This window comes from Mesitornis unicolor, unplaced genomic scaffold (assembly GCF_000695765.1).
Source record: "Mesitornis unicolor isolate BGI_N332 unplaced genomic scaffold, ASM69576v1 scaffold7375, whole genome shotgun sequence".
Classification (NCBI taxonomy): domain Eukaryota; kingdom Metazoa; phylum Chordata; class Aves; order Mesitornithiformes; family Mesitornithidae; genus Mesitornis; species Mesitornis unicolor.
In genome coordinates, this window is record NW_010186090.1 from 1 (window position 1) to 12,572 (window position 12,572).

The following is a 12,572-nucleotide window of genomic DNA, read 5'->3' on the forward strand; positions in this document are numbered from 1 at the left end:
AGTGCACCTTCTGTGTTTTGGGGGTTTGATGGTTGTGTTTTATGTTGCTTAGTGAAATTTAAAGATGTGGGTGTCTCTCTTTCAAGGAGAGTGGAGTAATGCGATAATTTAATTGCAACAACACAACTTTAAGACTTCCTCCATCCCAGTGACCTTCAAATCCATCAGCTCTTGGTGGTCCAAGGGGCTTGTAAAGGCTCTGAAAATTCAAATTAACCAAAGCTAAATTCACTTCACTAAGCTTCAGTTTTGCACCTCAGCCTGCCCCAGTGGTAGAAACTTAGAAAATCCCTGTGACTTTCTCTGCTCCTAACCTTTTTCCTGTAATCACCGATTCTGGTGTCCACACTCAGCCCTCTTAGAATTTTGGCGTTGAATTAAAGTGTCTTATTTCTGCTTGGCATTTCTGACAACATTCATCTCGACAGGACTGTAATTCAGTAAGGACAGACAGTTGGTCAAGTGCTCAACTTTGGAGGAATGAACTTTCCATTTTAGTGCTGGACAGAGACTTGAGGAGTTTTTTTACAGTTCTTGCCCTATGTATTTCCATGCAGAATGATTTGAGGTGTATGGTAAAGGTGAGAGAACAGACAATAAACTCTTCTTTCTGTAAACATAGTCTAAGGAATATGAATAGGGGGCAGTGTGTTTATGATATTGAGCCTATGTATCGACGTTGCTTGATGCTATGCAGCCTTAACCTCAGTTGAATTTTTTGGTGCTTCTAAGACCCCTTTTTCATGAGTATTTCTCACAGGATAATACCAGCTCCTTATCTTATTTGGGGATATTTGGTGGGGGGGGGGAAGGAAAACATAATTTTTCTGTGATACTAGTTTTCCTCTTGAATTTGTTTTCAGGGGAGACAAATTGTTTTAGAGGAGACAGTGTGGATGTGTGGCTTGTAGTGACCTCAGCAAGCAGGCTGTATCAAGCCCTCTATTTTTCATCTGGTCTGAGCTTGGTGGGTATGCCCAAGTAGTTATTTGTTTGTTCCTAGTAAGCGATACTGTATAAATGAGAAGTATTTTGTCTGAGAGCAGGTAACCACTCAGAATATGATGCCAGAAATGAAGAGGAATCAGATTTTTGGATTCCGAGATTGTACAGCATCACCAGACCTGTATTCTGTGGTGTAATACATTTCTTGAAGGTGGATAGCCTCAGTTTTCTTCATAGGTCTGCTCTTTCTTCTTTCTGAATATCAGTCTTCTGAGGACAATCTCACCATTAATGGTGCAGAGGCCTTCTCTGCATCTCCTGACAGTCAGCAACAGCCTTTTGATACCTTTCTGTCTCTTTAATTCTCTGTTTCCAAGGTTTAACTGAAAAAACATGTTCTTTTCCCTTCCATATAAAGCTAAAAATCTTGTTTCCCTGCTGTGTTTAATGTAGGACTAAACTGTTAAATACAATTTGTGTAAGTGATGCTGTGTAAATTAAAGATAGTATAATTATGGTGGTCTTGTCAGCACAGCAATGAAAGAGCAGTTCTTACAGTGTAAATCATTGTGTAGGTGTGTATTTTGGCTTTGTTTTCAAACTCCTACTTTGATATTGCTACAGAGAGACGTGACCTGGGGTGTGTATTCCTGCAGGTATTGCACAGATCTTAGTGAAAGTGATTAGGGAAATCCAATCTAAAAATGAACTGTTGCATTCAGAACTGGTTTTATGGTCTTCTGTATTTTAGTTGTTTGATATTTGCTGTTTTGTCATTGTGTATGTGAAGATATCCGTGGCTGGTTCAGTTGCATAATTATTGCAGAGGACATTTCTGAGCTTTGAAATGACTTTTATGGTACTGCAGTACCCTGCTTGGGTGCTGGTTGTGCAGTGAGGAGGCTGGACCTGCACAGAGCACGCAGCAGATGAGCACATGCTGGAGCAGCCGGCGAATGTGACATTGGGAAATACACTGAGGTGGAACTTGGAGCCCCAGTTTTAGTGCTGTTCTTTCTCCCTTAGTTTCAACATTTTATCAACATTTGTTTATGCAAAACAAACAGCTCTTTGATGTATATTACAATGTAAACAAAAATCAAAAATGCTTTAAACAGATTGGATGGTTTGTCTTCTGAAAAGAGCAGTTCTCCTATTTCTTCTTACATGATCATTGTCTTTTTCTCCTGCAGCAGATTTTTCAGAAAATAAAACTGAACATATGCTTCAAGGATGTCTCTCTCTCTTATAATAAAATGGGGTGGACAGGAGTATACGATAACCTCGCTATCGGAAGAAGACACAGTGTTGGATCTGAAGCAGTCGCTTAAAGGCCTTACTGGAGTGTTACCAGAGCGTCAAAAACTCCTTGGACTTAAAATGAAGGGTAACGACTCGTGTTTATTATTTGTTATGTTTATTATTTGTTATGTTTATGGACAAACATCCTTTAAACCTGGCCAGGATGTGTATACTAGCAGGGCGTCTACCTCCCAGATGTAGCTTTTGAAGGAATGTAGGAATTTTATACATCACTGGATATGATTAAAGGTTAAGTTGCTGCTAGCCAGACAGGCAATGTATCTGTATGTGAAGGAGGACAGTAATACGACTTGGGGTATTCTAGTGTTTGACGGGTAGTTTATTTCAATTAAACCTGAAATATATTGACATTTTTCAAAAATCTCTCTACCCCAGTAAAAGAAGAAAATAATCTGCTTGCATTATAGGCAAACCTGCAGATGATGATGTTAAGCTTGGAGCTCTCAAGTTGAAACCAAATACTAAAATTATGATGATGGGCACTCGTGAAGAGAGTTTGGTAAATATTTTACTTGTTTGTTAGCTTAAACAGGAAAAAATGCTTATATGTCTCCTAATTATTATTTTAAATTTTGAATATTTGAAAAAACAGTAGTACAGTAGATTTCTGTTCATGTTTCCTTTTCTATGAGAAGTAAGCTTTTCTGCAGAACTCTGATAGCAGTGTGTTCATTAAACTCCTGTATTGTTCTGGACTTTAAGTACAAACCTATTGTGATATTCGCTGACTTCTCAATTCTGAACAATCATTGGTATACTTTAGTAGTTCTTTTCACTAGTAAAGTGAAATAATTTTGGTCAAACAGTATTTTTTCCCTATAATATGCAGTAACAGAAACTTTATATCCATTGTTATTTTCCTTCAGTGATCATAGTTATCTTTTATTATTATTCCTCCAGGAAGATGTCCTTGGGCCGCCTCCAGATAACGATGATGTTATCAATGACTTTGATATTGAAGAGGAAGTTGTGGAAGTAGAAAATAGGTTAGGAGTTTTAGCTATTAAAAAACAGTCCTGTTACTGAATGTACAGTATGCATTTTAATTAACTGTAACTTTTTGCACTGTTACATTAGGGAAGAAAATCTACTAAAAATTTCCCGCAGAGTTAAAGAATACAAAGTGGAAATTCTGAATCCTCCTAGAGAAGGAAAAAAGCTGCTGGTGCTAGATGTTGACTATACACTATTTGGTGAGATTTTATGCAACCTGTGTTTTCTGTTTGTTTAAGAGGTCAGCTTATTTGCCAGTGTACGTTTCTTAATTTTTGCTTTACAAATCTACTTCAGTAACTTCGGTATGTGTTGTACTATACAACTTCTGCTTTATAATATTTTGGGGTCTTCTGTTCATATTTTAAAAAGCACTGAGCTTTTAAAGTGTCGCATATTGGTGATTTTAGTGCAGCAACTATTTACTTTCTGCAAGAAGACATGATCTTTCTCTTGACCAACTTGTACCTTAGACATTGCAGTGGCAAGGCAAGGTACTGTATAATTATGATCTTAGTCTGTACCGGATTGAGTCCACTTTTGGAGGGGTGTGGGAGAATATCTTCAAATTTTATTTCCAGATCATTACTTAACATGCACGAAAACACGTTCTACTTGAAAATTATGCTGGACTGGTTTTCTTGGAAGCCAGAATTTTACTTCGGACTTAATTTTGTGGGATGTAGGTGTGTCATGGCAGCTTGACTATAAGCAGTAAATGATAGCTTGCCTTATTTCTTTTCCTTAGTTTTCCTTTTTGATGAGATTTGTTTACAATCTGAGATCAAAATTCAACCTATTACAGCATTGAAGATTTTTATTTAGAGGTCTTCTGCCCACAGAATTTGCCAGCAGTTTTCTGATTGGAACAGGGAACATTTGTGTATCTGAAATAAGCTTGGTGTATGTTCACAAAATTAACTGGACTAGGGTTGAAGGAATCTGTTTCATATCTGGGCTGTTAGAAATTTGCTGTGGTGCCCAGATGAACTATTTGGCCTAACTCTTGAAAGATATCGCAGCCCATAGATACCTGATTTAATTATTAGCTAAGCCCTCAAATACCTGTAAGGATCAACAGTTAAATGTCCCCTCTGCTTCTTCTCTTTACCTTTAACATGGGAATGGTAGTTTGCTATGAACTAATTCGTGTTTTTAAAGTGCCCCAGTGCTTTCCTCATGAAACTCTTCAGGTGTCTGGAGAGACAGAAAAGTCAGACTGAACTTTAATAACTTAAATTAAACATTAATAATGAATTGCTTATCTCTCATATTCTTTTTAGACCACAGATCATGTGCTGAAACTGGGGTAGAACTGATGAGGCCATACCTTCATGAATTCCTGACATCTGCATATGAGGACTATGATATTGTAATTTGGTGTAAGTTTTATACTCAATACTTAAGACTTTATTGTGAATTGTCATTCAGAGACTCCAGGTGGGAGGCTTTTATCTATATTTTTAGTGGGAAACACAAGATCTAAAACAATACATGAATGCTTAACTGTAATACATTCAGCAGCAGTGTTCACACAGCTGTTAGAGCTATTTTAGAAAAACTGTAATTCTTATGTGAAAAACCACCACATATTGCTCACATGAATGGATCTAACCACAGTATAAAGCTCAACATCCCTTTACTGAATGTTACTTTGTACAAACAAACAAGCGCTTGAAGTAACAAAATTGTATAATCAACATTCAAACACTGTTTAACACCTATCTTTACAAATAATCTCAATCCAGACAATAAGTAGTCAACTGCCAAATGAACCAAACTCCTGTCTACACGGGTGGTTGACCGTTTGCCTTTGCATGCTGTTTCATTTCCTGTCCAACAGCTGGAGAACAGACTTTAACCACTGCAGAGTTTAAACCATATTAACTGTATTACAAAATGTAGCTTTCATAGTCTGGAACAATGTTTCCATGCATCAGTGGGCAATGCTTACACTTTGTCCTTTCCAGGCCTTGTGTATTCTTATCATTGCTTCCAGGAGGAAATCCTACACAGGCAGTATGGTTCCTCAAAGAAGATGTATCCCACTTCTTAGGGTCATGCTGACTGTAGTTCAGTAACAACTGGTCTAGAAAATGGTTACATGCACGCAGTGCTTCATCTAGTTGTTCATTTAAAAAAGTAAGCTTTTCCAAAAAAAAAAAAATCGACTTCCACAAAGGAAGAATGTCTTCAATGCAGTGAGCCCTAAAAGCTATAACAAGGATTAAATTCTACATAAAAATTTGATATTTTAAGTGAACAGTTTCTTGGCTTGTTTCTTTTTTTGCCTGTCAATGACTTGTTTTCTTTCTGTTTTCTCCCTTTTGTTTCAGCTGCTACCAACATGAAGTGGATTGAAGCTAAAATGAAAGTAAGTTGTTCTGAAATTGTGTAATTTGTTTCGAGTCTGGATAGCTGTTTGTGTAGTTGGACTCATGCTCAGCATTACAGAGTGGGTTAGTAACTGGGAAGGTTGTATGAATCAAAACCCAGGTTTTTTAAATCTTCATAGTCACTTCAAACTATCTTTGTCACAAAACTAGATTAAATCTAATTTTAGACTTCCACACAAACAATCAGCAGTAGGTGCTAAATTTAGCAGAACTAAACACAAGTCAATACCTGGTGAAACTTAGATTAGTCACGCAGCCTTCACAGTTGCTTTTATCTTACCTCTAATTATAGAGTTCTAGTCTTTAGGTGTAGTATTTTTTTTATTTTTAAAGGAGCGAACAGATGTGGCATGCTAGAATAGGTTATCAAGAGGAAACTCTTCTCATAGTTATCTTGTTCCTCTTGCAGCTGCGTGGTTCTGTTGCTTCCTCTGCCTTATTAAACATCCATAAGAGTTCTTTTTTCAATCCTAATTTCTTCCGTACCTAAGTCAGGCAACCAGCCAACTTTGCACAGCTGACCTAGTGGTAAACATATTTACAGTCAGGCTTAGCTCTAAATCTAATAAGCTTACTAACAATTGCTGTATGTTTGGTTGGTGTGTTGGGGTTTTTTATGCTTATAAATCAAAGCTTGTTTCCATTTCAGGGAAAACTTCTCCAGATTTAAGCTTTTTTATCTCCACTCTTTATTATAGACTAACCATTTTTTTCAGGTTTTAACAGAGCCGAGCAAAGCAAATTTTCCAGTGTTCTCTTCCTCAAAATAATGAATTGCTACAATTTTCATAAACAAAAATGCCTCAGAGTGATCTTGGAAATGAGAACCTTTAATCAGAACTATGGAGTTAGTGGAAGTAAAATCACTGTTGATGCAAACATTCCACTTCTTGTGGCAGAGTTATATCTCCCTTTATGTTGTGTCTGTTAGTGTACTGCTACGATCCAATATAGTGGAAAATCATTGTTCAAAATTGGGCTGTTTCCCATGCATCGGTCACCTTTCCAGCCCTATCGTATGTTACTGAGTCACAACCTTTCTATGCCCACTCCAGGACCTTGATCAGTTGAGGTTCCTACCACCAGTTGCCCACTGCTGTTTCTCCTTAAACTGATAGCACCAGGGATGCTCACCCCTAAAATTTTCACTTTTTGTCAGGGAACAATGATCCCAGCAATACTTGGTATTGAAGTTTTTGTTTTAAACTATAAGGCAGGAATAGCATTAAAAAGAAGGGAGTATCAGATAACCAAATTTAATCTCTCATTTACCATCTGTTTATGCTTGGAATTCAGACAGTCTAGAGCAGCTAGTTTTTTTAGTGTAACAGGACACTGACCCAGGTAGGTAGTGCTTTTCATTTGCAAGATTCACTTTTTAATGTAAAAGCAAATCATTTAAGTGTGGCTGGGTAGCTGCAAGAAAACTGCTGCAATGAGTGTTTTCCCCTTGTTGTGTAGCTTTGCATATTACTGCTGTTGCACACACCAGAAATTAAGTTAGCAGTATCAATGTTATAACGTGTCAGCAGATTTTACTGTTACTTTCTAGCTTTGTAAAGGATTTGAAATTGAAATTATGCTCTCTCATCTAGTTAAAGTTTTGTTTTGTTTTTTTCTAAAAAGGATGAGTTTTCCTTAGTCTTTATTTCAGGAGTTACCGAGTCTTTAAAGTGCAAACCGACAGGTTTCTGACTAACAGTGGCTCCCTTGTACGTGTATAGGATGAAAGGGTAATGATGATCTTTGATTGAGCTGTGATTTTTTGCAACTTATTGGGAGGAACAAATAGCAGACAGTACACAGTTGCTATCCTTGCTATAGATATTGAGTAAAGTTGAGGCATATAGAACTTGTCAAAGATTATGCAAGAAAGTATGACCAAGACCTCTGTATTTTGCCATTTCTGCAAAATTGCTCTGATTTTATGCTGACATCAGTTGATAAGTTTCTGATAGTAAACACTGCAGAAATAAAACCCTATCAGCTTTTTTTCTCTTGGCAGAATGGTGCACTTTTATGATTCTGACTGGATTCAAACAAAAACAAAAACAACAAAAAAAACAGAACTCCCCAGCTATCTATTTTTAGTGTGTCTCTGGTAATCCTCAGCAGCTCGCTCTTTGACAAACGATGTATTATAATTGTGGTTTCACTTGTACAGCAGTAAAACTGTCAGAAGCTTTAATAATAAATTTTTGTGATGCAGGAGCTTGGAGTGAGTACCAATGCAAACTACAAAATAACTTTCATGTTGGACAGTGCTGCCATGATAACAGTGCACACTCCTAGAAGAGGACTAATAGATGCAAGTACCTGTTTTTTTTCCTGATCTTTTTCTACATTCAACTGGCAAGTTACCATACTCCTTTGAAATACTTACCAATAAAGTTGTGCTGCAGTTTTCATGCAAGAAAACTGTAAGACTCTTGGAAGCATAGATAATTTTTTTTTCTACTGAAATTCTCTATTAACATTTTGTTTTGAGTAGTACATTTGGATGACACTGCTTTCAAGTCAAATAATAGATAACTTGAAAAAAATTTAGTACCAACAGAAAGGTTTTCTTTAGTGTGTGGGGTATTTAGTGTATTACACTATTTCACATCTCTTCGTTTATGAAAGCCCAACTACCTGATAAATTTTCAGCTAAAGAAGACAAGTGTCCATTTGAATTTGGACTCAAGTACATATAGACTGGTATTTTCATCTCCTGCATATGATCCGATTTACCTTAGGTGCCTTGAATGTGTTACTTTTGCAGGTGAAGCCTCTTGGTGTTATCTGGGGAAAATTTTCAGAATATTACAGCAAAAAAAATACTATTATGTTTGATGATATTGGCCGAAACTTTCTAATGAATCCACAAAACGGACTCAAGGTAATTTTAACTGGAATTTTCATTTATTACTACTTTTTCTTATACTTCAAGTAGTACTTTCTGATACTTCTTTTTTGCTAGTTAAGAATAGCTTATTTTACTGTATTTTTTTTTGTTTAGGTTGCTAGTTGTCTGGACTAATATTTCCCTAATAGTAGCACTAAATAAACTTTGTTTCATTATTGTGAGCTTTTAAGAGACTACCAAAATCAATGAAATTACTATTTCTGCTTAAATTATACCTGCAAGCCATAGTCAAGCTGCACACTGCTGACAGTCACCATTGAAATATGTGAAGTTCAATCTCAAGAGCAGTCATATTCAGAAAATAAGTCAAATAACAAGCTGCTGTACTTCATGGTCGTATGCCAGCGTAATAGCAAGCTTTCTGTTCTGGGAAATAATTAATACCTCAAATCATTTTGACTGCCAAACAGCAAATATTTCATTTTATAGAATTGTCAGCCAGTTCCTGCTCCATTGTCAGTGCTGATTCTGAATAAGAAGACTGCACTTAAATTAGTACCATACTGCTGTACCATCATCTATAAGAAACCTCATAAATTCCTTAAAAAAAAAAAAAGATGTCTTGAAATACAGAAATCCAAGACAATGTTTCTTTGAAAGTATCTACGATATGAAGAGGACAGCAACTGATGAGATCTAGCAAGATGATGTTAAATTGGAGACTGAGGAATATCAGAGATCTTGCTGGGAGAGGATTATCCAGAGAGCTCCCTCTAGCTCAGATTTGAAAGATGTTTGTCAAAACGTTGTTAAGAGAACTGCAGACAAGAACGTTGAATCACTAAAACAAGGCACAGGTATAATGTATGCCAAGCTTAAAGGAGTTGTCAGATAAGCTTTATTTCTGACATCTCTTTTCACAGAAGCTATGATTTTAGTCAAATGCTTTTTGCTGAAAAAAAAAGCATCTGGTTCCAGTGATGCCACACAACTCAAAGCAGAGCTGAAAAGCCCTCGTGTCTTCTGCAAAAATAGCTATGAAGTGATGCTAGAAAATGTGGCAGTCCATTGCAGATCATTTTGTCATTCTGTCTGATTGGGAGTGGAAGGCTTGAAGAAGTGCAAGACAAAACACATTTCATCCTCGTGGGCATTGAAGGCAAAAACCCTACAGTCCTGTTTGCATAAATAAAAACACAAATTGGATGTGGCCACTAATGGAGAAGGTTTTTCTTCCTCTTACCTAAGAGAAATTATAATTTAGTGTAGTACTGAAAATGTTTACTTAGGTGGTAAACAATAAAAGAATTGGAAGCATTTTTTTTTACTTTGAGCAAATTATTATACCCAATTTATTTATTTTGTATAGATAAGGCCTTTTATGAAAGCACATTTAAATCGGGATAAAGACAAGGAGCTTCTAAAGCTCACTCAATACCTCAAAGAAATAGCAAAATTAGATGACTTCTTGGAGCTGAATCACAAACATTGGGAAAGGTAAGAACAAAGTCGAAATTCTTCCTTCTGTCCCTGACCTCACTGTGTTTTGCTTGAGGTTGTCTGTACAAAGATTGGAAACATATGAGCTGATGAGCATTGACATCACTTCCAGTTATGAAGTTGGAGTAGGGTTTTAATAAGGCTGTAGTGATTGTGCTGCTTCCCTAAAATGGTAAGATTTTGATGGAATGGACCTTTTATTCCCCTGCTTCTCCAGTATTCAGGACTAGTGATCGTTCTCAGTGAAGCAGTTATGCTTCCTAGAGGGAAAAGAATTTTTCAAGGAACCTGCTCCCTGGAAATCTCTCTCTCCACCCTCACAAATTTAGGCTGCCAGTTCAGATCTCAGGTCCTTTGTTACAAGGCAGCTTTTCTGGCAATTACTTCAGAGGTTCAGGTTGTTACAGTGTGGTTCTCAGGCACTATCCATGTGTGTGGTATTACAGCATTCATCAGCTCTGTAAGTTACTGTGTTATGAACAAGAGTTTTCCAAATGCTTAGGGCACCAGTTAGCAACCTAATTCTTGCTAGAAAATGATTAGCTGAAGTGTTTGGGCAAAATTCTTCTTAATGGAACAGCTTGAAGTTTTAATGCATGTGAAAAAAGTGTGCAGTATAGTATTGGAAAAACATTCAGTGCTTAAAAGAAAAGCCTTGCAAACTTGAGCCATTTTTCTTTCTTCTTTCTGATTAGAACAGAAAGTCAAATGTTAAACTTTAAAAGCGGTGAAATTCACTGGATATTTCACACCGTCAGTTAAATGGGTTGGATTTATTTTTTGAGAGTATTTGCAAAGATTTCAGTGTCACCACACAGCCAAATTGTAGTGGTAAGAGAACTATGAGATCAGATAACAAGCATTTTAGAGTAACTCGGATTCTCTAAAGAGACCAGAGGAGGACTGTTCAGGTTATGCTTAGTGACTGTTTATTAAAGTCCTGAATTTATTTGAAGGAGTGCCATAACTAATGGGCCTTTCTGTCTTAAAGGACATAATAGCTACTTCTCCAACCAATGTCATTTTCAACCTCTTAGAGTAAAACACATTTGCATTTCCTTCCTCCCTTTTGTTTAAAAACCTAATAGGGTCTAACAAAAAACATTACTTTGTATTGCTGTAAGATAACCCATCATGTAATTGAAAGACTGTTGAAATCAAAGAAAATCATAAATAGTATTGATCACATTTCTAATTTTTGGTTATAAATAGGGGGATTGCTAGTGAGAAAAGACAGCAGATTCATGCTTGTTTATAAAAGGTACTGGATATGTTTTCGCCACCTCTTATTTTGTGAAAACCCGTACTTTTGTTTCTTTCAGGTATCTTTCAAAGAAGCAAGGACAATAATGCTAATAGAATTGTGTGGCACTGAACTGAAGGGAACATAACTAAGATCATTGGACTTTTCCTTGCTTTTACGCTAGAGTATAATAGTGCTGGACACTGGATCCAATGCCAGAACGACTGCTATACTTGGTCTTCCAGCTGGTTGGTTGTGGGTTTTTTTTAAAAGATCACAGCAATAAGCTCGAAGTGGGAGAAACAAGTCAGTTACTTTTTCTTGCATTCAGTTCTGGTGTTACTACTTAAAATACTTCCCTCTCCTTTGCTGCCGAAGTACAACCATAACCATTAAAGACCAAAACCATTCTGAAACTAGAAAAAAAAAATACTTAGACCAAAAAAGCTGAGTAAGAAGCCAACCTTGGCATTGTATGAATTGTATAAGCCCTCTGTTCCCTCCATCTTAGAAACAGTCTCCCTCTCCCATTCCAGTATTTAAGTCTATAAATTACAAGTTGTCTAAGTTTGGTATGTATTTAGTATGTCAGTGTTTCTCTGTGCAAGACAGTAAGATGGGAAAGTACCACCTCTGTGGCCAGTTTATCCCAGTGTGTGAACTTGTACTATAAAGCAGTGTTTACTGGAAAACAAGAGATTAAAATTTGAGGGAGAGAAACCCACTCTTATTTGGTGAGTGAAAAGCAGTCTGCCTGAAAAATTCTTTTATATCATATAAAGGGTTTAAACCTCAGATGGGAAAGTCACATTTCTAACAAAGCATGAACAAAACCCTTGTTCTCTTCTAGCTAAATCTTGTCAAAGTGCAAACACTGTGTTTAAATACAATATTCAGCCATACTGTTCTTAAAATATCATTTACTTGCGCTGCTTATGCCTGCACTATAGAAGTGTGATGTGACTGCTGTTTGGCATTACCAACACTTGTGCATTATGCAGTTCATGTATTTGAAAGAAGACTGACCCTTTCAAATAAAAATGGTATATATTGTTCTTAAGGAACTATAGCAGTTGTGTAAATAATAAATACCTTTTTCATAATCTGTGTTCTGTGCTGTCTTAAATATCTAGTTTGCATACTAGAGAAGCCATTGATAAGCTTGGTTTTGTTTTTTGAGGGTGTTTCTTTGGATTCCAGAGACACAGATTTTTGCATCAGTAGTTAAGTAAGAGACTGGTATGTGCTGCTGCAGATTAGAGCAGTGGTGTTGAATAGTAAAGCGCCTGGCTGCCCAGGAAAGGAACCTTGACAGCAAATGTCA

The 12,572-nt window shown here is 36.7% G+C and overlaps 1 protein-coding gene across 1 annotated transcript; it reads left to right on the forward strand.

Moving 5' to 3' along the window:
* The first annotated feature begins 2,138 nt into the window (after positions 1-2,138).
* On the forward strand, positions 2,139-12,351 carry UBLCP1 (ubiquitin-like domain containing CTD phosphatase 1). The gene is made up of 10 exons (XM_010185036.1): positions 2,139-2,332; positions 2,676-2,767; positions 3,169-3,254; positions 3,346-3,461; positions 4,545-4,643; positions 5,598-5,635; positions 7,867-7,965; positions 8,422-8,538; positions 9,875-10,002; positions 11,328-12,351. Exons 1-10 carry the CDS (start codon positions 2,179-2,181, stop codon positions 11,353-11,355), a joined length of 957 nt encoding a protein of 318 aa, XP_010183338.1. The 5' UTR covers positions 2,139-2,178; the 3' UTR covers positions 11,356-12,351.
* The last annotated feature ends 221 nt before the right edge of the window (positions 12,352-12,572 follow it).

Bases quoted from the DNA above. Each gene is read 5' to 3' on its own strand.
- UBLCP1 (XM_010185036.1), top strand. From the start codon at position 2,179: ATGTCTCTCTCTCTTATAATAAAATGGGGTGGACAGGAGTATACGATA. The intron at 2,333-2,675 runs GTAACGACTCGT...CTTGCATTATAG, and splicing joins CCTTGGACTTAAAATGAAGG to GCAAACCTGCAGATGATGAT. The intron at 3,462-4,544 runs GTGAGATTTTAT...TATTCTTTTTAG, and splicing joins TGTTGACTATACACTATTTG to ACCACAGATCATGTGCTGAA.